This window comes from Tursiops truncatus, chromosome 13 (assembly GCF_011762595.2).
Source record: "Tursiops truncatus isolate mTurTru1 chromosome 13, mTurTru1.mat.Y, whole genome shotgun sequence".
In the NCBI taxonomy this organism is placed as follows: Eukaryota; Metazoa; Chordata; class Mammalia; order Artiodactyla; family Delphinidae; genus Tursiops; species Tursiops truncatus.
Genome location: NC_047046.1, coordinates 1,161,260 through 1,186,442, shown reverse-complemented (window position 1 = coordinate 1,186,442; position 25,183 = coordinate 1,161,260). Strand labels below are relative to the sequence as shown.

Here is a 25,183-nt window from a genome sequence, read left to right as displayed (position 1 = left end):
TTTTCCTTGCTTTCTCTTTTCACACCTGTCTTTGAATTTGCACAAGTTGAATGCAGTGTCCCTTTGCCTCCTCTAGATTTCTAGAGCTATTAAACTTCTTGCATCGGAAAGGAATAAAAATTCAGGGTTGAGTGGCCGTTATCCGGTTATCCGCGCTGCTAATCACTAGTGTGCGTGCAGTTAACTACGAGGTCGGTAACGGCTCTGCGTTTCTACATAGCCTGTAGGACTGGGCAGGGGAGCCGAGGGAGGCCACTCCGTGACTCGGGGTTTTACTGCGAGGTCCCACGCTCTGATTGTTGACCACGGCCTGGGCCGAGTCACGGCTGGCTGGAGGATGAGAGGGGTGGGCAGGACCCAGGGAGCCTGGAGCCCCATGACTTCAGTCCCTCCTGCCACTCATCAGGGGCCCCAGAGGCCAGGGTGACCCTTGACAGCCTCTCGCCCGGGGGAAATCCCACCCTTGCTCTATGCAAACCCTGCAGGCCAGTCCGTGGGCGGGGTGTCCTGGTCCCCTCCCTGACCCCTGACCCCAGCCGGAGGTGCTCCAGCAGTGGAGCACCAGTTAGTGACCACCTCTTCCCCTCAGTGAAATAATTGTTTTGACAGTCATCTTCTTCACACATGCAAGAGTGACAGACACGAGTAAGAGAGGCGGTATGGGGGTTATGCCTGGTGATGGACACACACGCTGCGTTGAGGGCCAGCCTCACGTGTGCCCAGGCCAGTGGAGGGGAAGGAGGGAGTCGGTGCTGACAGAGTGTGTTCTGCTGAGACGTGGGTTTCAGCCATGCCAGAGGGCTGGGACCAGGTTCTGGGTTTTCCAGAGAAGCAAGGAACCTAGCGTGTTTAGGTGAAACATCTCAACTTACAAATGTCAGCAGTGAATTCATATTTTGTAAAAATACACGGCGTATTTTATAAAAATACAAAACATAAGGCAAGCCAGATGCTACTCATAGGTGCCCGTGTCCAGCCTCTGCTGTGGGTGCAGGAGGGTACCTGGGCAGCGGGACAGAGGGAGGTCGCAGAGCTTCTCTGTGGAGACCATGCTCAGCAGTAGTCAGCTCTGCCCAGAAACTGGGGAGGGGCTGTCAAGTGGCCTTCAGATTTCACACAGATTTAAACGCATCGTGCTGGGAAGTGAGAGCAGTTTCGTTAAAATGGAGAGGACAAAAGCCAGACTCCACCCGGGTGGGAAGTGAATGGGTGGTGTAGAAGTGGAGACCTGAGCACGGGGCCGCTTTGTGAAGAGGGGAGGGGCAGTGCCTAGTGGAGAAAATGTTCTCTGAGAGCCCTGCCTCCAGGATCGGCCCCTTGGGTTGCCATGACAACAGCCCATCTAGCATCCGGGAGTCATAGGATGGGAGAGGTGGCCTTAGAATTTGGATCTAGATCAGAAAAATGCCTAGAAGAAATGAACACAGACACCTGTACTTGGGTTCTCAAAGATGTTTTTATTTGTAATTAGAGTCTATGGTTATCTTAAAAAGTAGCAAGCAAGAATATGAAAAATTTGAAAAAGAGGCAAATAAAGGCAACATGGCTCATCAGATAATAAAATGAGATGTTATAATAGAAGTCCTTGGGAGGCCTAAGTAATTGGTGGTTTACACAAAATGTGTGATTAAAACAGGTCTGAAAATGCTACATACGTACGTGCCTGACACGTGCTGCTGTTGACCCACTTCTGACGTGGGCCACGGCCTTGCCTCTGACGCGCGTCCTCAGCACAGCCAGCCTGAGTTCTGTGAGGTGAGGTGCACGCCAGGCGCCCAAGAGCAGAACCGCAAGCTTGCAGTGTCTTACTTCAAGGCTTTCACAGTTCTTTCTCCCTCCTTGGGTTCCACAACAGTTTTTTGGTTTTGTTTTTTAAGCAATTGGTGTTTTTATCTGATCTTTTCAGAGGATTCAGTTTCATTTTCACAGAATCAGTAATTCTCTTTTCTCACTCAGATTTCATCTGTTCGCATAAATTTTAATTAAATACGTAATTACAGTACGTTTAACCAGACAAAGTTTAAGTGAAAAACTCTGCTGGTAAAAAGCAGAAAGGTTCAGCGTTCTCAAGAGCAGTGCCCTGGCCTGGTGTGTTAGTGCCTCCGGGGCCTCCCCGGCCCAAGACCCAGGAGGCCCTTCAGCGGGGAGGGGTGAGTGCGCCCCCCGAGACAGGTTCAAACGAGGAAGGACTGGCTTATGAAAAGCTGTTCGGAAAACAGATCCCATTAGAGCCTCACCTTTTATCCAACAGCAAAACTACTTCCAGGTGTACGTGCCAGATGTGAGAGTTCTCAGGAAAGTAACGACTTTTTTTTTTTTAATTTATTTTATTTACTTAGTCTTGGCCGCGTTGGGTCTTCATTGCTGCACGCGGGCTTTCTGTAGTTGCAGCGAGCGGGGGCTGCTCTTCATTGCGGTGCGCAGGCTTCTCATTGCGGTGGCTTCTCCTGTTGCGGAGCACGGGCTCTAGGCTCGCGGGCTTCAGTAGCTGTGGCTCACGGGCTCTAGAGCACAGGCTCAGTAGTTGTGGCGCACGGGCTTAGTTGCTCCGTGGCATGTGGGATCTTCCCGGACCAGGGCTCGAACCCGTGTCCCCTGCATTGGCAGGTGGATTCTTAACCGGTGCGCCACCAGGGAAGCCCGAAAATAACAGAACAAGAATCATCTATTTTAAGCCAACAGACATTATATTCAACTAATGGAAAAAACAAAACCGTTGAGAAAGCAGGAAAAAACTAACAGAAACAGCTTTTACAGTCAAATAGGAAAACAACTTATAGCCCAGTAGAAAAGTGAACTGCAGTATGAATAATTCACAAAGGTAAAAATGACCATAAAAATTTTTTTAAAGGTTTACCCTTGCTGCTCACTCAGATGGCATTGTATCTGCTGACTTTAGAACCTAACCTCCGTGGAAAATAAAATCCAACATTTCATTTAAATCAGGCTACAGCAAATACATGAAGAATCCGAGACGTTCTGTTATGGTGGAAAAATACCCATTCGCAGGCACACAAGAACACTTTGAAATTATAAGTCTTCAGATAAAATCGAGGTTTCTGGGCTGTGGGAAATGTTGTTTCATGTATACCTATTTGAATTTCTTAGTAATCATAGAGATTAAATAAAAGAGAGACACGCCATTTTTCAGCTGTCACGTAAGCAAAGAAGGAAAACAGGTCGACATCATGTTGCTGGTGGGAGTGCTAGACTTGTGGAGGGCAAGCTGGCCGTGTAGACCAGAACCTAAAATGCGCGCCTTTGACCCAGAACTGAGCTTACGTGTGTAAAGGCTGAGCTTACAAGAATGTTCACTGTAAGAACGATTTTTATTAGCAGCAAAAGACTGAGATGCCCTGTGTGTCCCTCAGGGAGGACGAGTGGAGTAGGGTTAGGGCACAGCGGCAGCTGGAGGCTCTGCCTGGGGCTCCTGGTGGGCGAGGGTGGGGCCGAAGGGGGCGTTTGGTGTGAGACTAGAGGGGCAGGTAAGAGACTGGTACCAGCGGTGCGCTTAGAAGAGGGTTCAGGGTGAGGGGGTGACTCCTTCCCTGGCCATTTGTACCACTTTGAACCTTCTCAGAAAAATTGCAGGTGTGTGTGATGCTCATTTGAAACACTCGTATCCTGAGTTAATTCTTTGCAGTTTTGAGATTTTAATGGCAAGACTGTTTTGTCAGCTCTCCCTGTATCCTGTTGAGGCTGAAGCAGTCCTTGTGACAGCTTGTGTCCCGAACAGCGGCGAGGGAGCCCACCGGCTGGGGCCCGTCCAGGCAGCTGAAGTCACTGAGCTTTTCCGTCTTTTTACATTACTTGGTGTTTAATAATCACCTTAGAATGGACTCAGTCGTCCCTTGTTAGTTACTTTCTGCTGATCAGAGGTTTTCCTAGATTTGGCAGTCTAGGAAGAAAAGCATCTTTTTTTTTTTTTTTTTTGGCGATACGCGGGCCTCTCACCGCTGTGGCTTCTCTTCCATTGCGGAGCACAGGCTCCGGACGCGCAGGCTCAGCGGCCATGGCTCACGGGCCCAGCCGCTCCGCGGCATGTGGGATCTTCCCAGACCGGGGCACGAACCCGTGTCCCCTGCATCGGTAGGCGGACTCCCAACCACTGCACCACCAGGGAAGCCCCTATTTTTATTTTAAAAGAATTTTTTTCTAGAAGCTCCTTAAATATAGATATGCGAAACTTAAACAATCTCTTTCATTTATTAGCCTGACAGTGAACTGTCTTTCATGCTGTTTTCTGTTATTATTTAGTTGTCTTCTGCTATTTATCTATAAATCCTTGCAAAAAAGCATAATAAAAATAAATTATGCCGGAAGCAGTAATGCTGAAATACCACCCACTATTACAGCGTGCAGTTTTTTTAAATAAAATGCCAGCTTGGGTTTTTTGATGTTTCGGTCTATAAATAGCTTAAGAGAAATTAAACCACGTCACATGGCTGCAGTAGATATTTTCATGCTTCTTCCCAGTTTTTAAAATGTGGTTTTGCTATTGTTTTTAGCATTTTTTCTGCAAAGTCGTGACCTTGAAATGCTTTACTTACCTTGCAAGCTCTTTTTTAGAAGTAGCTGTACTATAATTCAAGAGAAGTAAAAGGGAAAAAGTAAAAATATTACCCAAGATGCCACCATCCAGAAATAGCCATTTTTAACATTAAGTGAGCATCATTGACACAGTGAAGAAGACTGAGCTATTGTGGGAAAAGGGGAAAAAAAGAAAGCTCATATCTTTAGAATACAAAGATAATTTTTATGCAAAGGTAGATTAAAAAGTTAATGTATAGATAGAAATATTTGTGTTAAAGTAGAAATAAGCTTTATAATTTTACTTGAATTTAGCTGAAGAACTGTAATCAAACTGAAAATGAAGTAATTCCTGAACTTCAGTTAAAAGTTTCTTCCATACCTCAAGAATTCAGTTCTAAAAGGAGAACATCAGAGAGGTTGGAATTGTAGGGGTTTTTTCAAGCTATGTTTTTTATCTTAGAGTTATTAATCAACTAAGAAAGTAGAGAAAATTCAGCACTATTAAAATGCCTTCCCTTCACCCCTCCCCTAACTGCGAGGTTTTTTTTTTAAGAAATACCGTGTTTAGATTGTGAGAGTTTAAAGTAGTATTTACATTCTGTTCTTTTCCCTGGTTGGTTAGTCTGAGTTCTGCGGATTAGTTTTTTTGTCAGAGCATCTGTCTTTGAGTTCTTTATCTGATTCGTTTCTTGGTTGTTTGAATTTCATAAACAAGTCAGTTTTACAAGGGTTCCATTTCATGCATTCTTGAAAAGTGCCTGCCATTGACCCTGGTGTAGGAAGGAAAACTTGCCTGGGTATAAAATACTTGGGTTGTATTTTCTTTCTCTGAGATCTTGTAAACTAGAATCTCACATGGTCCTTCCTATCAGAGAAACCTGGGTTGGCTGACTTTTGCCACCGACTAGTTGAGTGAGTTAGTTGGTTGGTTTTCATTAGTTGCTCCTGGGTGCTGTTCTCTGAGATCTTATGTTTGAAAATGTCTGCTGCCCTTTGACATAAATAGCAACTAGGCAGAGAATAGTACACTTAGTCACACTTGCCTGGAACTTGGGAGCGTTGCTGCATGTTGCTGTGGAAGGGGTGAGGCCAGCTCCATCTTCCCCTCCCTCACCCCTTAAGAGCTTGCTTTTTCTGACTGGATACGTGAAGAATTCTCTTTGCCCTTACATTTTAATAACTTAATCAGCATAAAGCCCCCCCGTTTTCCTGGAATTCATTGTATACCCTTTCAGTCAAAGATGCAGTTCTCATTTCAGGGAAATTATTTTCTGTTATACCTCTGAACTTCTTTTAAAAGACACCAGCTTCCTTATTTTGGATCATCTTTTTCTTCCGTATCTGTCATTTTCTTTTGTTTTTTTTTTTTAATGTTTCTCTTTGGCATTCAGCATGATTACATCCACTTCCATCCATCTTCTCCTTGGTTGGTGACTTGGTTTTTTTCAGCTGTGACTGTTGTGTTCCTTATAGTCGATAATGGTGGTATTTTGGGCCTCGGTTTGTTTTCTAAACTCTCCAGCAGGTTTGCAGACCTTTTCTGTAAAGGATGTAAGCGTTTCCAGTGTGGCAGCCGAGCAGCCTCTGTGGCGGCTGCTGGTGCTGGTGGAGCATGAAAGCCACACTGACCATCGGGAGCAAGGGCATGTGGCCGAGCCTTAATAGACCTTGATTTATGGACACCGAACCTTGAATTTCATAGAATGTTTACATCATGAAGTGTTGTTTTGTTGGTTTGTTTTGGGTTTGTTTTTGAACTGTTTGAAAATGTAAAAGCATCCTGAGCTCTCCCGAGCTGGGCTGAAGCAGGCGCACGGGCCCAGTTCCTGGCCCTGCTCAGCAGGATCCCTTCCATCTCATTACTAGTCTTACTTCCTTTTCTTTGTGTTCAGTTGAAGTCCTGTCTCTCCAGATTCGTCCGTGGCCCAGAGAACTCGGGTTGCCTGGGTTCTGTCTCCTTCCAGACTCCGTTCTTTGCTGTTTGCACGGCATGTTCCTCCCTGGGCTCCTTTTGCTGGGCCTTGTCCTTCTCACCTTCCCCCACTCAGGTCGGCAGCTCCATCCAGACCTTTCATCCCAGCACTGGCCACCCCTGCTCGACACCGTTCTCACCTGCCCTGAGATGCTTTGTCGTCCCTCCCAAGTGCAGCTCCTCTGGAGACTCCATTCTCTGCTCTCACGAGATCCCCAAAATGCCCTGGAGCAGATGTCCTTCCCCCAGTCGGGGGCCCAGGGGAGACTTCTGACAGCACAGAGCCCGGGCCGCAGGCTCCCACCTCCCATACCCCTGAGGCTCTGCCTCACCCTGAGCTCCTGGTCTCGCGCTTGAGCTGCCTGATGGTTCCACCCGGACTCCCCAGGACCTGTTCTTAGGTAGCTTGCCTCCAAACCCTCCACACGGTATGAAAAATCCAGGGCATTTTGCTTGAGGGTCACTGATGAAGACTTTAAGTAATAGTTGGAGACAAGGCATCTTGAGAAGCAAAAAAAAAGAGCAATTGCTTTTCAACACTGGCCTTAAAGTTCCTGAGTCACACATTCATGTATCTAAAACGGATCCATTTGGGTGGTTTCCAGTGCGTTTACAAGTGAGAAATTCTCCGTGTCACTACAGAAGTCTTCAGATTTTCCTCTTCCAGTTTGGTGACAGCAAAACAAGTCTCCTTTTGTTTGGGGATTCTTTCTCCTTAAACACAGGGCTGTCTGGATGTCACAGTGAAGGAAATGAAGCAGGGTGGCTGCTGTGAGCCCACGTTGAGCTTCCATCTTCTCTAGCATCTGGCTTCTGAGCCCTTAACAGCCGTGGGCCACCGCCATTCACTGTGGTGAGAGGAGCCCCAGGGTTTTTAGACACGGTATGTGCTGATCCAGATGCTGAAAGCTTTTAAGTGTTTGGGGCATGGGGAGGGTCATAATATATTATTTTTTAAATAAATGTATTTATTTATTTTTGGCCGCGTTGGGTCTTCGTTGCTGCGCGCAGGCTTTCTCTAGCTGCGGCGAGCAGGGGCTACTCCTCGTTGCGGTGCGCGGGCTTCTCATTGCGGTGGCTTCTCTTGTTGTGGAGCACGGGCTCCAGGCGCTCGGCTTCAGTAGTTGTGGCTCGCAGGCTCTAGAGCGCGGCAGGCTCAGTAGTTGTGGCGCACGGGCTTAGTTGCTCCACGGCGTGTGGGATCTTCCCGGACCAGGGCTCGAACCTGTGTCCCCTGCATTGGCAGGCGGATTCTTAACCACTGTGCCACCAGGGAAGTCCCAGGGTCATATTTTTTTACTTAAAAACTGTGGATGTAGAATTGGAGGGAGTTTTTGTTTTGACTGTAATTTTCCCTTGCAATTGTGTATAATACACAATTGTATCATCAATTGTATATGATAGAGAGCTAGTGGATAAGTGCTCTGCCTAGAGCTAACGGCGGCCAGGAGGGGTTTTTAAGGAAGTCCTGAAAATTATCCCAGTCCATGAGGTGAAGCCAGAAGGCTTGAGAACAGACATCAAGAGACAGTTGCGTGGATAAGAGAGTCTTAAGAAAAGGGATAGAGAGGGAGGTTTCAGCTTTGATTTCTCTCATTCTACTTCTGAAGCACCTTGAACGTTTTTAACATTCCCTGGGATTATTGGGCACTTTCCTCCCCCTTGAAAATGCAGAATTCAGTGATAATTTTGCTTACCATTGAATTGTGTTGTTGATGCTTAATATTTAAACTCCTATAGTTTAACCTCTCCTCAGGTAAAGGTTTTCAGTGTGAGAAAGCTAACTCTTATCTGTAGGCAGAAAAAGATTCTCCAGTCAAGTAGACTGGTTTTTTGGGTTTTTTTTAGTATATTTATTTATTTATTTGTTTTTAGTTTTGGCTGTGTTGGGTTTTCATTGCTGTGCACGGGCTTTCTCTAGTTGTGGTGAGCAGGGGCTACTCTTCGTTGTGGTGCATGGGCTTCTTATTGTTGTGGCTTCTCTTGTTGCGGAGCACGGGCTCTAGGCCCGCGGGCTTCAGTAGTTGTGGCATGTAGGCTCAGTAGTTGTGGCACACGGGCTTAGTTGCTCCACGGCACATGGGATCTTCCAGGGCCTGTGTCCCGCATTGGCAGGCGGATTCTTAACCTCTGCGCCACCAGGGAAGTCCGACAGCTGTGTTTCTTGAGCTGTTGGCTGCTGGCACCAATCTGGACAGGCCGTGTTCCCAGCCTGTAACCCGGGGTGTTCCGCTGACTTCCATTCATTGCTTTCCTGTGTTGTTAGTGCTGTTCTCTCCTTGTTTGTTTGTTTACTCCTGTATTTTGCTAGAGCATGTCCTCCAGTAGTTTGCGAAGAAAGGGTACCAGGAAGACCGTTTTTTTTGATTCTTGAATGTCTGAAAATGCCCTAATTCTGCTCTCACTCATGGTAGGTCATTTGGATGGGCCCAGAATTGTGGTTTGAATATCGCCCTTCAGAGTTTGGAAGGTTCCAGGCCACCATCTCCTAGAAGCCTTTGCCCTGTGCCATTCCAGTTCCTGTTCTTCCACACGTGACTTGTACATTCCTTGAACAAACTGGCATCGCGGGCAAGCCATGCTGGGAAGAGCAGTGCATGGCGTTCCCACCATCGTGGAGCAGAATCAGCGACACCCCTGGGGGAGTCCGCAGTGCTGGCGGACGGAACCAGGGAGGCCCTCGAGCCAAGGCTTCCGGGGCCCAGGGGCCTGAGGAAGCCCGGGTGAGGCCCGATTTGGGTAGTGGTGGGGAGGGGGCATGGGACCCGAGGCAGGTGCCTCACAGAAAGGGAACGTGGCTGGGGCCTTGATGGGGAGTGACGCGGCTGGGTGGGCAGTATGGGGGCTCTGGCTGGTCTGGGAAGGGGTCCCTGGAGCCTCTAGGGCAGCGGCCGGAAGGGCTCTGGTTCCCAGGAGGCGGGTATGGGTCCGAGAGAAACCACGGAGCCCGGGCTGACTCAGCGGGAGGAGGCGCGGCCGCAGGAAGCAGGAGCGGCAGTGTGTGGGGACGGCTGTGTTCTGGACGCGTCCCGTTGAGAGGTTTATGAGATGTCCCAGTGCGCGTGTTGAGCAGGCACTTAACATACCAGTTCAGCTCAGAGCTAGAGACAGCAGTTCTGGAATCAGCAAGTGTACGTAGGATTTAAAGCCGTTGAAGTTATTAGGGAAGTCCCAAGGATGCAGGTGGATGGAGACTGGTTGGCCATCCAGTGACGGAGGCCAAGGGGCCAGGCGCTGCCGGGGGTGGGCAGGGCCGCTGCGGGCGGGCGGGCAGTCTTGCTGCTGCTGCTGCCCAGGCCCGCTCAGCTGGTAGCACAGCGCTTCTTTTTCACGATCTTGTGTGGATAAAGTAGATCGGTCTTTTAAGAGTATACTTATTTTTCTCCACGGAGCTCAGGAAAGCTATTTTCTTTCATTCTTAATACAGACACACGTTTATATTTCTGAACTGACAGCAGGGATTGCTGACCAGCCCGCTGATCTCCAAGAACCCTTCCAAGGCTTACATTCTCTTCTGAGAGTTAGATTTGTACGAGATTAAGATCACATACAAGAATCAGTAAATTGGCTCTGATTTTTGCAAGAAGCCCGTTGAATAGAAGGGCTTTGGAAGGTAATTAGGCAGGTCTGTCTGACCCTGGGTTCCGCAGCTCTGTACGTTTCTGAGCGCACAGAGTGTCAGGGAGGAAGTGCTTAAGAATGTGCCGGTGGTTTTAAGCGGCTTGATCTTTCCACACAGCTATGCCTGCCCTTGGGAAGTGGAGGCACCCGTTGGCATCTCTGTCTTGGATTTATTTGGAGTAGGCATGTTTAAGTAAACATTGTCATGATGTTTATTAAAATCACATCGGCATTTAACTTTGTGTAAAACCCAATTCCCTCTTTAAAAATTCAACAGACAGCCCTGAGAACAGCAAGAGCCCTAGTAAGGAGTGTTATGCCTTGGAAGCCCGGTGAGAAGTGGGACTGCGGGCACCCTTTGGAACCCTGCACACCACACCATCCCGTGTCTAGGATGGGACGGTGAGCTCCAGGGAGCCAGACCTCTGTCTGTCCTTTGCTCTGTCTGGTCCAGCGATTCTCAAAACTTAGCATTCGTGAGAATTGGGAGTTGGGAGCTGTACACAAAAACACATGTTCTCTAGTTGGTAGTCATTTTAAAGGATTTCCAATTCAAGGATTTCAAGAGCTGAGGCCCCACTGCAGCGACGAGCGCACATCTGCAGTGTCTGCCACGGGGTGGTGCCGGCGGCTGGCTCCTGCTCTTGCGGAATACCTCAGCACGCACCTTGCTGTCAGCGGGCTTTGCTTGTCACACGCTTCTCTAGTGCCTGCTCTAACCTGGGAGCTGTGCAGCCTCCCTCTCACTGCTTTTAAGATGCTTTGCCTTCTGGGACCATAGCCCTGATCGCAGAGAACTGCCCCAGGGATGTGTGTGCAGGAGGGCAGAGCAGGGGCCTCCTGGGGTGGGAGATGGTTCTGGAGGTAAAAACTTTGGTTTAATTGAGGTACAGTTGATGTGCAATATTATGTAAGTTACGGGGACGCAACATAGTGAATCACAACCTTTAAAGGTTATAGTCCATTTATAGTTATTGTAAAATAATTGGCTGTATTCCCTGTGCTGTACAGTATGTCCTTGTAGCTTATTTATTTTATATGTAATAGTTTATGCCTCTTAATCTCCTACCCTTGTCTTGCCCCTCCCCATTTCCCTTTCCCCACTGGTAACCACCAGTTTGTTCTCTGTATCTGCTTTTTTGTTATGTTTACTCATTTTAGTTTTTAGATTCCACATATGTCATGTCATACAGTATTTGTCTTTTTCTGTCTGACTTAATTCACTAAGTGTAATACCCTCCAGGTCCATCCATGTTGTTGCAAATGGCATTATTTCATTCTTTTCTATGGCTCAGCAATATTCCACTGTGTGTGTGTGTGTGTGTGTGTGTGTACACCACATCTTCTTTATCAGCTCATGTGCTGATGGACACTTAGGTTGCTTCCATATCTTGGATGTTGTAAATAATGCTGCTTTGAAAGTTAGGGTGCATGTATCTTTTCAAATTAGTGTTTTCATTTTTTTATATATATATTTATTTGATTTCAAGGGGGTTTTTTGTTTGTTTTTAATATTTATTTACTTGGTTGTGCCAGGTCTTAGTTGCGGCAGGCGGGTTCCTTAGTTGTGGGTCACTGGCTCCATAGTTGAGGCATGTGGCCTTAGTTGTGGCATGCGAACTCTTAATTGTGGCGTGCATGTGGGATCTAGTTCCCTGATCAGGGATTGGACCCCAGGCCCCCTGCATTGGGAGCGTGGAATCTTAACCACTGCGCCACCAGGGAAGTCCCTGGTTTTTAGTTTTTTGAGAAACCTCCGTACTGTTTTCCACAGTGACTGGACCAATTTACATTCCCACCAGCAGCATATGAGGGGTCCCTTTTCTCCACATCCTCGCCAACCTTTGTTATTTGTTGGAGGTAAAACTTAGGAGGGGCTTCACAGCAGGCAGAAGACACTGTTTGGAGCTGCCCCTGGCACCTGCAAATGAAATGAGGGGCATGATACTGTTCACCATAGATTGGGGGGCAGGCCAGGCCAGGCGTGGCTCCGGGCTGAGGTTGGCCTATCACTGTCACATCCGCCCCGGGCCTCAGTGTCTGTGGGGAAAAGGACAGAAACAACCTTCTCCCTAAAATCTTTTCATCTATGACATCCTGCACATGAAATGGGAATCTGAGGGAAACAGTGCACAGTTGGCTGCACTGTTGGGCCCTCAGCTGTGGCGTTGCCCCAGCAGGCACCACGCAGCAGCAAAGTCTGCGTTCTCAGCTCGCCAGGCCTCAGGTGTTCCATTGGCATCAGGGTTAGTTTTGGATACAGAGGGATTTTCAAATTCCTGTTCACCTTTGCAAGGTGTAATTAGAATTCGTTGGAAAGGACTCACAGAGCGCGTGGGTGAGAAGTGAGAGGGCATCCTGCGTGCCTTGTCTTTAGGTTTCTGCTTCCAGTCTGTCCTCCTCTGCAAGATCCCCAGGGGCGTGCCCTGGGCTGGCCTTCCAGTGTGGGATCCCTGCCTCCGGAGTAAGACTTGGCTCAAGGCTTAGGAGCTGCCTTCAGGCTTGGAGGCTTTGTTTGATTTTCACACATGGAAATGGAGCCTCTTCTCTTTGTGAGCTCAGCTATGCATTTAAATTTTTCCCTTATATTTTACAAGCATTTTTAGGTATTTGTAATGGGTGAGTTCCTGAGTTAATCTGCCGTCTTTCTGGCAGGGTTATTTTTAGACTTTGTTTTAGTTTAATTTGATGGGTGACTCAGGTACAGACTGATGGTTAATCTGCATTCATTCTTTCAAAGGGATGATCCTTAGTTTTGAAAATAATTTATTCACTTCTGTTACATAAAGAATGCATTAAATTGCAATTGCATAATATATAGTTGACACTTAACTGTAAACTGTTCTAATCCAGACGCCTCATTGGTTGTAGCTACGACTTTGAGATGTATTTTGGCCTGTTTTCAGGCCAGAGGCTGGCCACCTGGCATAGGAGGGACATGGAGTGTCTGTCCTGTCCTTGAGATGTGACACTTTGGGCAGTAGCAGCTCTTGCTGCCCCTCCCAAGACAGGGGGTGCTCTGTGGGCGGGGCTACGCTCTGGTCTTGCCGTTGCTTCCTCACCCCTCCTCCGTGGCGGTGTCTGTGCCCAGGGGTGAGAAGAAGGGCCCCCGTCACTCGACCGAGTGCAGGGTGAGTGGGGAAGTCGTTCCATCGTCTCAAGGAGGATGATACAGCTCACAGAAGCCTCTGTTCATATTTGAATACCTGATTGGGTTAGGAAAAGCTTATATCTGAAGCATCGAATCCATCTGTCCACCCAACAGATTCTGTGTGCTGAGCGCTGGGGTTACAGAACAAACGTGTCTTTCCTGCCCTCTGCCCCCGCCTTCCTTCAGAGATATGCTTTGAATGTCTCTGTGCTAAAGATCACACAGAGAGGATATTGAGGCCACACATCTTTTTTTGAAAATGTGGAATACTGTGGTGAACGTGAACAGTGGTTGGTGCACGGCATCGAGCCAGCGATTCACAACTTGGGAGTTCAGACATGTATAATTCATGGAAAGTAAGTCGCTACCAGCCGCGGATATGCCTGCAGCACGTGTGAGTGATGCAGTTGTCCCAGCCGAGGCGGAAAGGCTGGGGTATAGCTGTCAAGGACGGGTTGTGAGCTGCTGCACCACTGACACCTTCCCCACGGAGCTTCCAGTGCGGGAAACTGTGGTCAGTGTAAAGGCTCTCACTATTGGCAAATGTTTTTGTTTTAAAGTAGATTAACTGAAGATCAAAATAAAATTCCTTAATGAGAAAAATCTTTCACCATGCTCTAATGCAGAGGAAATTAAATCTCTGTGTAGTCAGAACCAGTTGCTTATCTACAGCAGAATTAGAAATTTAAATTCTTAATTAGTTCATTGGATCTTCTGTGATTTCACTGGTTTTGAATATTTTCCCCCCAAATAAAAAATGAATAAATTTACAGGAATTTTGATTGTTTTAAAAAATGGGCTCTGTCTTACAGATACTTGCATGGGTGGGCAAAATATATAGGAAGTGATTGTACTTCACTGTTTATAATAATAGAGCCCCAAATGATCTCAGTGCCGTCAGGACTTCTTAAATCAATTGCAGTACGTCTCTGTGCTGGGGTGAAGGCATGCAGGGGTTACAGAGCAGCACAGCTTTGTAGACAAGATGACTTCCAAGACAAGTGTTTGTTTGCTTATTATTGAAGTACAGTTAATTTACAGTGTTGTGATAGTTTCTGGTATACGGCAAAGTGATTCAGTTACATGTATATAAGAAATACATACCAGATTCATTTATATGAATGTTGTACATAATATATATTCTTTTTCAGATTCTTTTCCATTATAGTTTGTTACAAAATATTGAATATAGTTCCCTGTGCTATACAGTAGGACCTTGTTGTTTATCTGTTTTGTATATAGTAGTTTGTATCTGCTAACCCCAAACTGCTAATTCATCCCTTCCCTCTCTCTTCTCCCTTTGGTATTGTTCTCTATGACTGTGAGTCTGTTTCTATTTTGTAAATAAGTTCGTTTGTATCGTATTTTAGATTTCACATATTAGTGATATCATATGATATTTGTCTTTCTTTTTGTCTTAGTTCACTTAGTATGATAGTCTCAAGTTCCATCCATGTTGCTGCAAGTGGCATTATTTCATTCTTTTTTATTGCTGAGTAATATTCCATTGTGTATATGTACCACATTTTCTTTATCCATTCCTCTGTTGATGGACATTTAGGTTGTTCCATGTCCTGGCTATTGTAAATAATGCTGCTATGAACACTGGGGTGCATGTGTCTTTACCGGTTAGAGTTTTCTCAGGGTATATGCCCAGGAGTGGGATTGCTGGATCATACGGTAGTTCTATTTTTAGTTTTTAAAGGAACCTCCATACTCTTTTCCATAGTGGCTGTACCAATTTACATCCCCTCCTACACTGTTGGTGGGTTCCCTTTTCTCCACACTCTCTCCAGCATTTGTTATTTGTAGACTTTTTAATGGTGGCCATTCTGACTGGTGTGAGGTGGTACCTTGTAGTTTTGATTTGCATTTCCCTAATAATTAGCCATGTCCAGCATCTTTTCATGTGCTTATTGGCCATCTGTATGTCTTTTTTGGAGAAATGTCTATTTGAGTCTTCTGCCCGTTTTTTGATTGGGTTGTTTGTTTTTTTTGTTACTGAGCTACATGAGCTGTTTGTATATTTCTGAAATTAAGCCCTTGTCGTTCACATCATTTGCAGATGTTCTCTCCCATCCTGTGGGTTGCCTTTTCATTTTGTTTGTGGTTTCCTTTGTTGTGTAAAAGCTTATTAAGTTTGATTAGGTCCCATTTGTTTATTTTTGCTTCTGTGTCGTGCCTTGGGAGACTGACCTAAGAATACATGGCTGTGATTTATGCCCAGACAAATGTTTAAATGAGAAAAGTAAGGAGAGGAGAGAGTGGAGAGCTGGTGTCAAACGGGGAAGCCAGGGAAGGGTGTTTAGTCCTCAGACGGATCACCTCACAGGCCACACAGGAAGGGAGCTAGTGCTGCTGGACAGTGGACTTTGTCCTAATCTGCCTGCTCTGCGGTTAGGGAGGACATCAGTTGTGTAGTAGGAAGGTCCACGTTGGGCTGCCTTGAATGTCCCCGTGCATGTTCACTTTCCATCGTCCCTGGGTGTGTGTCTGGGCATTGCCTGATTCTTCCAAACTCTGTGTCACCTGGGCAGCCTTTCTTATATCCGAAAAACAAAACGATGTGGTTGACATTGGACAGCAGTGATATTGCATTTGGAAAAGTGTCCCTTTTTCCTGCATTGTGGATACTCACCAACTAGCCTGTCTTTTGCCACTCTCACGCCCCCAAAATGTGTCTTTTCACAGCGACAGTGGCAGCCATGTACTACAGCTACTACATGCTGCCCGACGGCACCTACTGCCTGGCACCTCCCCCTCCAGGGGTTGACGTAGCCACTTACTACAGCACCCTGCCTGCCGGGGTGGCCGTGTCCGGCTCCGCTGGAGTGACAGCCACGGCCCCGCCCCCTCCAGGGACCACGCCACCGCCCCCCCCAAGCACAGCAGAGACGAGTAGTGGGGTGGCCTCCACCACCATCACCACAAGGTATGCTCTCACTTCCGCTGGTCACCTGCAGCACCTGTGTTCTTGGTTTGGGCTTCTTTATAGTGTGAGTCCCATAGAGGGTCTCCGTTACCTGGGTACTTATTATCCAAATCCCCGAGTTACAGGGTTGATTGGGCAACGGAAACTGTCATGACATAAGCACTTGTAGCAGTGAGGTCTAACCACTGAGAAAATGAGCTCCCAGACAGCGTCCCGCGCCGCTGCCCTGGCCCAGCATCTGCTCTCTCCCGTGTGCCGCCACCTCGGCGGGGCAGCACCAGGCACGGGCAGTGGGAAGCGAGGCCCAGCTTCTGCCCAAAATGCAGGATTTCATAAAAGCCGATGCAAGTGAATGGCTCACAAGCTGGTAGGAAATGCGGATCTGCTGTTAGTTCAGCTAACCATCGACTAACAGAGCCAGCAAGGCAGGGACTGGACCCCCGCGCCTGTCCTGGGGAGCGTGGAGGGGGCTCTGAAGAGCGTCTGCGGGTGAGCGAGCACTTCCTAAGAGGCACTGGCACGTCTCAAGCTGACAGGACAGCCGCTCAGGAGCCTTGACGGAGCACTTGGATGGTTCCCGCTTCCTGATCATGCTAAGGCAGGAAACAGGAAACGAAGGATGATGAGTCACGCTGGCCAGCATACCTTCATATATATACACAAATTCACACTTGATTTGTCCTTGGTTGTTTCTGGAATTAGCAACTGGGGGAAATGTGAGGAGAGAAAAGATGAACCTGTGTTCATGACCTTTACTTTGAGTAAAACCCCTGTTTTCATCATTGGCAATGATATTTTGGTCCCTGTTTCAAATGGATTGACTTTGACTAGTTTTCTGTAGTCCCAGTCATTTCAGATAAGGGCCTCCCTGTCTGTGTGTAACTTACCTGCCGGTGTGAACTGAGACAGTGCAAGTCCCCCAGCAGCCTTGCTGGCCGCCCCCCTGCCGCTGATCTGGAGGAGGGCCTGGCACTGTGTGTGTGACCCAGCTCTCCTCTGCAGTGCACTTGCTTCCGTGGCCGCCATCATCCCCCCGCCCCCCGACATTCAGCCCGTGATTGACAAGCTGGCAGAGTACGTGGCCAGGAACGGCCTTAAGTTTGAGACCAGCGTTCGTGCCAAGAATGATCAAAGGTGAGTGAAGGAGTTTATGTGGGGCAGATGAATGGTATTTGGGGTTTAGTTTAGCTTCTTTTTTTAATCTAGCTACATAATTGTTTATATATATGTATATATATGTGTGTGTATATATATATATATACACACACACATATATTTTTTTTTATCCTTATGTGTTTAGATAAATATATCTTGTTAAATTACTTAGAGTTGGGGTGGTTGTCTTTTTTATTGTTATAATTTTTTTGTTTGTTTAACTTGTTTTGCTTTGTTTTTTTAAAAATGTTGAACCTCCCTAAAATAAAAAGCTGGAATTCATGCTTTTCAAGAATCTGCTGTGGAAATTCAGACACACACTGCACTTTGTTTTTTTCATCAAATAATGTTCCGTGCTCGGGTCGTAACATAACAACAGGAGGCTGTGGTCGCAACACGATCTGTGTGATCGCCAGGGTCAGTCACTGCGAAGCCTCAGAGCAGCAGGTGTGGTCCGTCGGAGCCGAGGGGTGTCACAGCGAGCGAGCGTGTCTTGTTGAATGACTCGTCCCCTTCTCTGTTCCTAGGTTTGAGTTCCTGCAGCCGTGGCACCAGTATAATGCCTATTATGAGTTTAAGAAGCAGTTCTTCCTCCAGAAAGAAGGGGCTGAAAGCGCACAGGTGTGTGTCTGGGAGGAAGCAATCCTCGGGATGTGCGCTAACAGGGTTGGCTGATTTTACACTCACTTTTACGTGTAACGTATGTCTTGCATTTGCCGAGTTTAGCTTTTCCCACCTCTCTTGTTTTACGTCTGTTGAAATCTTTGACCCGTATTCATAGTTCATTGATGATCATTTGTCCAGAATGTTGTAAACAAAGTAATCCTGTCTCTTCAGGCATTTGGTGTTTTGGTTGGCTGTTGTTCTTGACTACTTTGGATGGAAGCTGTGTATTATACTTCTGTTGTGTTAACATGTACTTAAATGCCTAAGTGTAACCACAGATGCTCCAAGCTGACAGGCTGGAGCCACACAGGTGCCACCCACCCACTGGCCTCGAGCGCCACCTGCCAGCAGCTCGCCTCACGACTCCCATCCCTGCAGACGTCCCCACACTTGGTTCTCAGGCACCTGTTAGAAGCATTTCCTCCTGTCCTTGTAATCCTTTCTTCTGCCTCTCCTCTCCTCTCCTCAATTACATGGGCACCCTAATGTCTTTCTAAAACCTGTTTTGATAGAGAGATGACGTAGGCTTTGCATATCAGTGGATTTCTACAGGCTTTTATCTGACTGCTCAAACTGAAGAAAATGGACTCATCTGTAGGTGCTGGGCATAATTTGGTGTTCTAAACGTGTTCTCAGTGGTCATTCTCCAAAGAAGAGCTAGTGGGCATTGGTTCCCAAAACAGTATTACAGGGAAAATACCTCCTTCCGTTCCTCTTTTCATTCTGTTGTATCAGAAAATAGTAAATCTGAGTTAGAAAATATATTCCGTGGTGTTACTTAGGCAGTAACGTAGCCATGCTTTTGTCCCATGAAATGTATGTGCTGCATATCTTTTCTGACAAATCCTGTGTCATTTCCAATGGAGCAGTTCAGAGTCATGTTTAACCTCTGCAGGCTGTGTCAGCACCGGAAGAGGCTCCTGCAGAGTCTGCTCCTGAAAAGCCGAGTGACGTTGGGGACGATAGTGTGTCTGAAGATGTGGCCGACGCAGGGGGCAGAGGTGGCTCCTCGGGGAAGAAGGAGCTGTCGTGCAGCAAAGCCGTCCCCGACGGGAAGCTGGTGAAAGGTACGCTGCCCTCACTACCAAGGGTTCCAGTTTTGACCTTGTACCTCACAGGTGTCACTTCAAATTAGCAAGGAAGAACGCTGGACCGCTTAAGGTCAGGTGCCTTTAGCCACAGGACAGGAGGAAATGGCTGCCCCTTTTAAGTTGCTGTTATTAATAAAACTTGCTTATTTCATAGTACTTTCCTGATTTCGGGTTTGGGGTCATTTGGATATAAGCTCATCTTAGGTATGCGTTCTACAGGTTGTTGCTAACAGCCTGTTCTACCAATTTAATGGAAATGTTTAGAATTTTTCAAATGATGTTTTGTACCCCCCCCCCTTGGACTTCTGAAACTATATGCAAACTATTGTGCCAATGGAATTCGTTTTCTTTATTTGTTAAGGCAAGTCCCTTGAGGGTCTCTACCAGGCGGTATTCCACTCGCTCCGTTTCAGTTACCTTTTCTTTTTTTTTTTTTTTGCGGTACGCGGGCCTCTCACTGTTGTGGCCTCTCCCGTTGCGGAGCACAGGCTCCGGAGGCGCAGGCTCAGCGGCCATGGCTCACGGGCCCAACTGCTCCGCGGCACGTGGGATCTTCCCGGACCGGGGCACGAACCCGTGTCCCCTGCATCGTCAGGCGGACTCTCAACCACTGCACCACCAGGGAAGCCCCTCAGTTACCTTTTATGTTCTTGGGAGGAGTTTTTCATCTACCAGGACAGACATACATGAAAAGAGCAAATATAAATAAATAGAAAGAAAAAAAAGCTGACACAGGCACGGTAGCAGAGAACTCTGTGGTTGGACGTGTGAAGAAGCAGTGAGTTGCACCAGGTGGGAATGAGAAGGGCTGTGCAGAGGGAAGAGGGTTCAGAGCCAGAGGAGCTGCCAGGCGGGACGGCGTGGTCTGAGCCGTGTGGCCTGTTCAGAGACGGGAAGTGGTCTGAGGGACCCGGGTGTCAAGGGGGGCACACCTGCCCAGGTAACCATGGGCAGCTCGTGGGGCTCTGCCTTCCTGGCGGGTCCCGGGGCTTCCAGCAGGGACAGCACACCTTGTGGCTTAGATCAGAGGAATCACTTTATGCAGTATGGTGAGTGTGTGAAGGGATCGAGGCAGAGAAGCCATGCGGGGGGTTCAGGGTGGAGCTGGTGGCCTGAAGTGGAGGAGGGGGCGTGGCCGGGCGGTGCAGGAGCCAGTGCCCGGGTTAAAAGGAAAGGCAGAGGAGACGCGGGACGGGCAGACGGGCCAGGATTGCAGGAAGGCCTTTTCTGTGCATACAGATGCCTTTTCTGATACAAAGATGGCGATCAGGAGTAACCCAAATGACCCAGATGGGTAACTGGGAAACTTACGGAAGTGCCTGTGAGCCTCTCAGTCCAGGAGGTCACCTGAGCACACGTGTTTAATCTCTCACCCTTCCCAGCCGCCTTCAGCTCTCATTGGAATAACCAAAGGAATGTATTAGTAAGGAGAGTAAAAACAGTTACTGCTCCAGAAGCAGGGGGAGGTACTGTTCATGTTTAAGAAGGACAGGCCAGGCCACCTGGACTTCAGTTCATAGGAAAGAGTAGGACATTTGGGGACTCAGTGTCAGTGACCCCGGGGGAACCACTGTCAACCAAAGAAGGGGGCGGGCAGAAGGCCAGAACCACCAGGAGCGTCCAGGGGGCAGCAGGGCCCCAACAGGGTGTGGTCGGGGCGCAGTGGGCCAGCCCCCGCATGGAGCGCCCTCCCCGCTCCCGGGAGCAAGCGCCTTGGGATTCAGCAGACGAAATGGTGCTCGCTCGCCACTTCCCTCGTCGTACCCTCTGAGCCTGAGGCGCCCGAGAGCTGCGGGTGTCCGAAAGCACGCACCCCACCCTCAGCTCCGTCAGGGTGAGGACGAGGAGACAGAGAGTCTCGGCTCCGCAAAGAGGCAGGAGCTCAGGAGAACACGATCTGAGCCTCGGAGCACGTGGGCACCTTGGAAACAGTTACTAAGTGACAGGAAAATTCTTTTAGTCTCTGATGCATATTCTCACAGAATTAAAGGTACTGTAGAATTAGTGCAACCGATAATCTGACATCTGGAAAAGATTGTTTAGAAAAAGATTGCCAAATTTTAAAATATAATAAAAACACTAAAAATCAGACTGGGTGAGAAGACAAGTTCAAAATTTTTCTCAGATTTCCAAGGGAAAGGATAGAGATGGAAGGAAAAGCATCCAGATGGGAAAATAGACAGGTTGTCCTTCACGGGGGAGAAAAAGCAGAGGCTGGCGCATCGGACGTGTATCTACAGCATTAAATGCCAGGGAGTTCAGATCTATCTGAACTTCTGAATGAAAAGTGTTCTGAATGCTGGAGGACAAAGGTTCTTACAGACATGTCAGCACCCTGAAATTGATCAGTCAGGGAAGGTGAGGGCAGTGAGCATATTATCCAGACTTATCAGATGCAGTGAAAACTTAAAGAAAACCTACAACCTCATGTGCTTATGTTGGTGAAGAGAAAGTGAAAACAAAGCAAGCATTCAACTCAAGGACCTAGGAAGAAACTTTCTATAAAATGCACGTAAGAGGGCTTACCTGGTGGCGCAGTGGTTGGGAGTCTGCCTGCCGATGCAGGGGACACGGGTTCGTGCCCTGGTCTGGGAGGATCCCACATGCCGTGGAGCAGCTGGGCCCGTGAGCCATGGCCGCTGAGCCTGCGCGTCCGGAGCCTGTGCTCCGCAACGGGAGAGGCCACAACAGTGAGAGGCCCGCGTACCGCAAAAAAACGAAAACAAACAAAAAAATGCATGTAAGAAAAGCAGAAAAGGAGAATCAGTAAAAATCAAAGCAGAAATGGGTGAGGATATAATAAAAGACCAGTAAAACTTATCATCATTGTACAAGTTTAATACAGAAAAAAGAGCAAATGCACAGCATAATGAGAGAGAAAACACGGTGTTTTTTAAGTACACGAGAACAATATATTTAACTAAATTTGAATAAATTTGAAAATAACTGAAAAAAATTGTCTAAGAAAATATATTGATCAATTGCTAAAATGTCTCCAGAGAGGCAGTAAGACGACAGATCTACAGGCCTGAAAGAATTTAGAAAACTGGTCAGTGAAATACCTCTAAAAGCAGGCAGGCCAGGACAAAGTTAAGGTCAAGGTAACTTCCCTCAAGAAAGAGAAAGCCTGTCTGATTAAAGCTACTCCAGAGCCCAAAGATGGACAGTTAGGAAGCTCTCCAGCCCTAGCACCTTAGCCCCATAAAGCTTAGCAGTCTGCAGGCCAGGACCCCGGGAAACCCAGATGTTAGCACCTCAGATGGAAGCAAGCTGGGAACGACAGTGAGAGCAGGTGTGAGCAGGTGGGGCTCCTTGCAGCCATCCCAGTGCGGCATCCCGCCAGAAAAGCCTCCAAGGACAATCTTACCTTGCTAGCAGATGCTGGAAAAGCACCAACATTTGCTGAGATTTTTATGATAAAGCTTCCCTAGTATGACAGTAATTGACGTTGCAAAAACAGGCTCTCCATTGTGAAAAAAATAAGACTCTCACATTACCTCTGACAATTATAGTGATTCCAGATAGATTTAAGTGTTTAAACATAAAAAATAAAATCATGAAGTAGAAGAAAATAAAGGTAATTTTTTTCTAGTCAGAGTGGAAAGGATTTTCTAAGAATTGAAGCCATGAATGATAAAGAAAGATAGGTCTGATGGGAACTGGGCCTGTATAAAGTTGAAAGATAAACGTCAGGATGGCAGTGATGGCTAATATAACAGAAGATAAAGGTCAAAGTCCTTGCTATAGAAAGAGCTCTTGTAAATCAGTAAGAAGAGTCACTGCAGTAGAAAAACAAAGGACATGAAAAGGTAGTTCACAAAAGAAGGAAAACAGTTGGTCAGTGAATAAACTTTTTTTTTTTTTGGCTGCGTCAGGTCTTTGTTCCTGCACACGGGCTCTCTCTAGTTGCGGCGAGCGGGGGCTACTCTTCATTGTAGTGCGCGGGCTTCTCATTGTGGTGGCTTTTGTTGCGGAGCACAGGCTTCAGTAGTTGCGGCACACAGGCTCAGTAGCTGTGGCTCGCGGGCTCTAGAGTGCAGACTCAGTAGTTGTGGCACGTGGGCTTAGTTGCTCTGCAGCATGTGGGATCTTCCTGGACCAGGGCTCGAACCCGTGTCCCCTGCACTGGCAGGGGGATTCTTAACCACTGCACCACCAGGGAAGTCCTAAACTTTTAAAATATATCCTCACTAACAAGATACTGTTCTTTGCCTCCAATTTGGTAAAGTTAGAAAGTAACAGAGAGCGTGCAAGTGGCAGGACCCTCACTCGTGCGTTGTCCTTGGAGTGTTGTCGGTAAGGCCTCTCCAGGGGAGAGCCCAGTGATGGGGACCAAACCCTAAATGCGGATGCCCTCCCACTCCTAGAAACGTCTGGCTCACCAGGACGTCTCGACCAGGTGTTCCTCCCAAGGCTCGTGGGCTTTTAAAAATAAAAAATTGGGAACCATCATGGGAGACTGAAATCAGTTGGCATGTCCATACTAAGGAATATTGTTGCCATTTATTAAAATGATGTATGTTGACATGGAAAGATGTCTAAACGTTTTCTATGGAAAGGTGTCGCTTACTAAGTGAAAACAGCAGGCTATAAAGTATGGTCCCGTTTTTCGTGTGTTTGTACACATGCACATGTACGTGCCTCGGAACCATTGTGCTCAGATCATTTCTTTCCCGTATCTGAATAGCAGTTGGTCTTTCATTTTGTTCACTTGTGTTTTCAAAATTTCCTATAGAGAATATGTATTACCTTAGAAGTTAAAAGTTAGTAATGAAACTTGATACCTTAAGAAACGAAGCATATTTGATGTGGAAGGTGGAGGGCCGGGCGCCGTCAGCTCACTCACGCGTGTTTCCTGAGCACAGGCTACTCTGCGTCAGTGCACACCGGGGCCACATTAGTCCTGCGGTCCTGCCCACTCCAGGCTCCGGGGTAACCAGACCGCACACACAACACAGAACGTCAAGAGTGGCGTGAAGGAGAGAGGCCGGGCAGGGCCTGTCTGAGGAGAGGCTTCATTTGAGATGAGACGAGCAAGAAAGCCAGGCATGAGAAAAGGATGACGGCTCCAGGCAGAAGACAGGGCGGGGCGGCCCCTCCACAGCTGCTGCTCATCCTTAACACAACAGGAAACCGCTGAAGGCTGTAGGAAGTGCTTTTCACGTGTTGTGAGGTGACTTGCAAATAAGGTTCCAGGTAGAAGCAGTAGTTGTGTAATTGAGTAATTCTCCAAAGAAAGTAGTTCCTCATCCCCTGCTTTCTGGCTGAGCTATGCTGGGAAGCTTACTTGACCTTTTGAGCCTCAGTTTCCTTATCTGTAAATGGGGAGGCCTGATAGTATCTGTCTCCTCCAGGGGTTGCAAATGTTAAGTGAGGTGAGGCGTGGAGACTCTGCACATTAGTCAGTTCTTTTGTTACGTCACTATTTTTTTTTAATATAAATTTATTTATTTATTTATTTTGGGGGCTGCGTTGGGTCTTCGTTGCTGTGCGCGGGCTTTCTCTAGTTGTGGCGAGCAGGGGCTACTCCTCATTGCAGTGCGCAGGCTTCTTGTTGCGGAGCATGGGCTTTAGGGCTCACGGGCTTCAGTAGTTGTGGCACGTGGGCTCAGTAGTTGCAGCTCGCAGGCTCTAGAGCACAGGCTCAGTAGCTGTGGCGCACGGGCTTAGTTGTTCCGCGGCATGTGGGACCTTCCCAGACCAGGGCTCGAACCCGTGTCCCCCTGCATTGGCAGGCGGATTCTTAACCACTGCACCACCAGGGAAGTCCCTAAATCACTTTAAAGTATGTATCGAACAGTGGTGCTGTTTGGCACTGTATTCGACATGCATTAAACTGTGTTCCAGAAGTTTTCATTTTAATATATTTGTTGATTGCATATTTTTTAATTTGGAGGAAGAGATTGGGAGTAATTGTTTTAAAATTATTTTGTGATATAATACTTTAGCCCAAGTTAACTTGAGTAATTTTGATTAACATTTAACTGAAGTTTTCTTTTCTCTGTTTCTTTGACTCTATTCTTAAAGAGACCATATTACTAGAGGCTATAAACGGTTAATAT

At 47.4% G+C, this 25,183-nt stretch overlaps 1 protein-coding gene and 1 long non-coding RNA gene across 4 annotated transcripts in view; one reads left to right on the top strand and one right to left on the bottom strand.

Moving 5' to 3' along the window:
• The window catches only part of SFSWAP (splicing factor SWAP), an 82,213-nt gene that overhangs the window by 18,100 nt on the left and 38,930 nt on the right, over window positions 1-25,183 (top strand). For all 3 annotated transcript variants that reach the window (XM_019942391.3, XM_019942356.3, XM_019942375.3), the window contains 4 exons: window positions 15,969-16,209; window positions 17,212-17,343; window positions 17,892-17,985; window positions 18,926-19,097. In XM_019942391.3, the coding sequence (XP_019797950.1) occupies window positions 15,969-16,209; window positions 17,212-17,343; window positions 17,892-17,985; window positions 18,926-19,097 (639 nt within the window). The remainder of the gene's footprint in view (window positions 1-15,968; window positions 16,210-17,211; window positions 17,344-17,891; window positions 17,986-18,925; window positions 19,098-25,183) is intronic.
• Window positions 14,278-24,255, bottom strand: LOC117307597 (uncharacterized). Its single transcript, XR_004521369.2, has 3 exons — window positions 23,906-24,255; window positions 21,648-21,781; window positions 14,278-16,802 (listed from the first exon to the last, which is right to left on the bottom strand). It is a non-coding gene; the product is annotated as an uncharacterized lncRNA (long non-coding RNA).